Raw genomic sequence first — 631 nt, 5'->3', positions numbered from 1 at the left:
ATATATATATATATATATATATGCAGGTATTTAAGACAGTTGGGTGTAATTTGATAAAGGTGTGGCTAATATTTTGGGTTGATTTTACAAATGAGATAATCTTGTAAGAGTAAACAATAAATATACTAAAATGAAAACTATTCCTGGTCATTCAAGAGAGATAACTCTTAGCGCTTATTGAAATACAAACATTTCAAGAATCACCTTAGTGACGATCATTTTAATTTAGATTTAATTTTTCTGGTGTTCTTTTGTTTGTTTTTGTTTGCTTGTTTTTATTACTAATTAGCAACAAACCTGAAAATTATTTAATAAACTTTACAAGAACGACAAAATATTCTCGTTTATATAATTTCAACTAATTTTTACCTCCATTATATTCTTTTCTTGTTCTTTTTTTTTTTTTCTACAGCTTCGAAAGAATTTGTTTATAACTTGATAATTTCAAAGCTTTCATATCGAGTATCATGGATGATGGGTAAATAAATCAATTTCTCTATTCTTTTGTCGATTTTAATCATTTATCTGCGGCTATGTTCGTGTGCATGGAATGCATTACCCTCAGAGCTAATCCGTTAATCATTTCTACTCCAGTGCCTTCTTTGATAACTGTTTCTACTTAGACTTTAGC

At 27.9% G+C, this 631-nt stretch overlaps 2 protein-coding genes across 4 annotated transcripts in view; one reads left to right on the top strand and one right to left on the bottom strand.

Moving 5' to 3' along the window:
• Window positions 1–631, bottom strand: part of LOC106877747 (uncharacterized) — a 260,355-nt gene that overhangs the window by 185,087 nt on the left and 74,637 nt on the right. The window lies entirely within an intron of this gene.
• LOC106877837 (uncharacterized) overlaps window positions 1–631 on the top strand; it is a 22,592-nt gene that overhangs the window by 12,678 nt on the left and 9,283 nt on the right. For all 3 annotated transcript variants that reach the window (XM_014926886.2, XM_014926871.2, XM_014926878.2), the window contains exon 2: window positions 413–478. In XM_014926886.2, the coding sequence (XP_014782372.1) occupies window positions 468–478 (11 nt within the window). In that variant the 5' untranslated portion in view covers window positions 413–467. The remainder of the gene's footprint in view (window positions 1–412; window positions 479–631) is intronic.

This window comes from Octopus bimaculoides, chromosome 18 (genome assembly GCF_001194135.2).
Source record: "Octopus bimaculoides isolate UCB-OBI-ISO-001 chromosome 18, ASM119413v2, whole genome shotgun sequence".
In the NCBI taxonomy this organism is placed as follows: domain Eukaryota; kingdom Metazoa; phylum Mollusca; class Cephalopoda; order Octopoda; family Octopodidae; genus Octopus; species Octopus bimaculoides.
The sequence above is the reverse complement of the archived record's forward strand: the minus strand, read 5'-3'. Positions and strand labels throughout refer to the sequence as shown.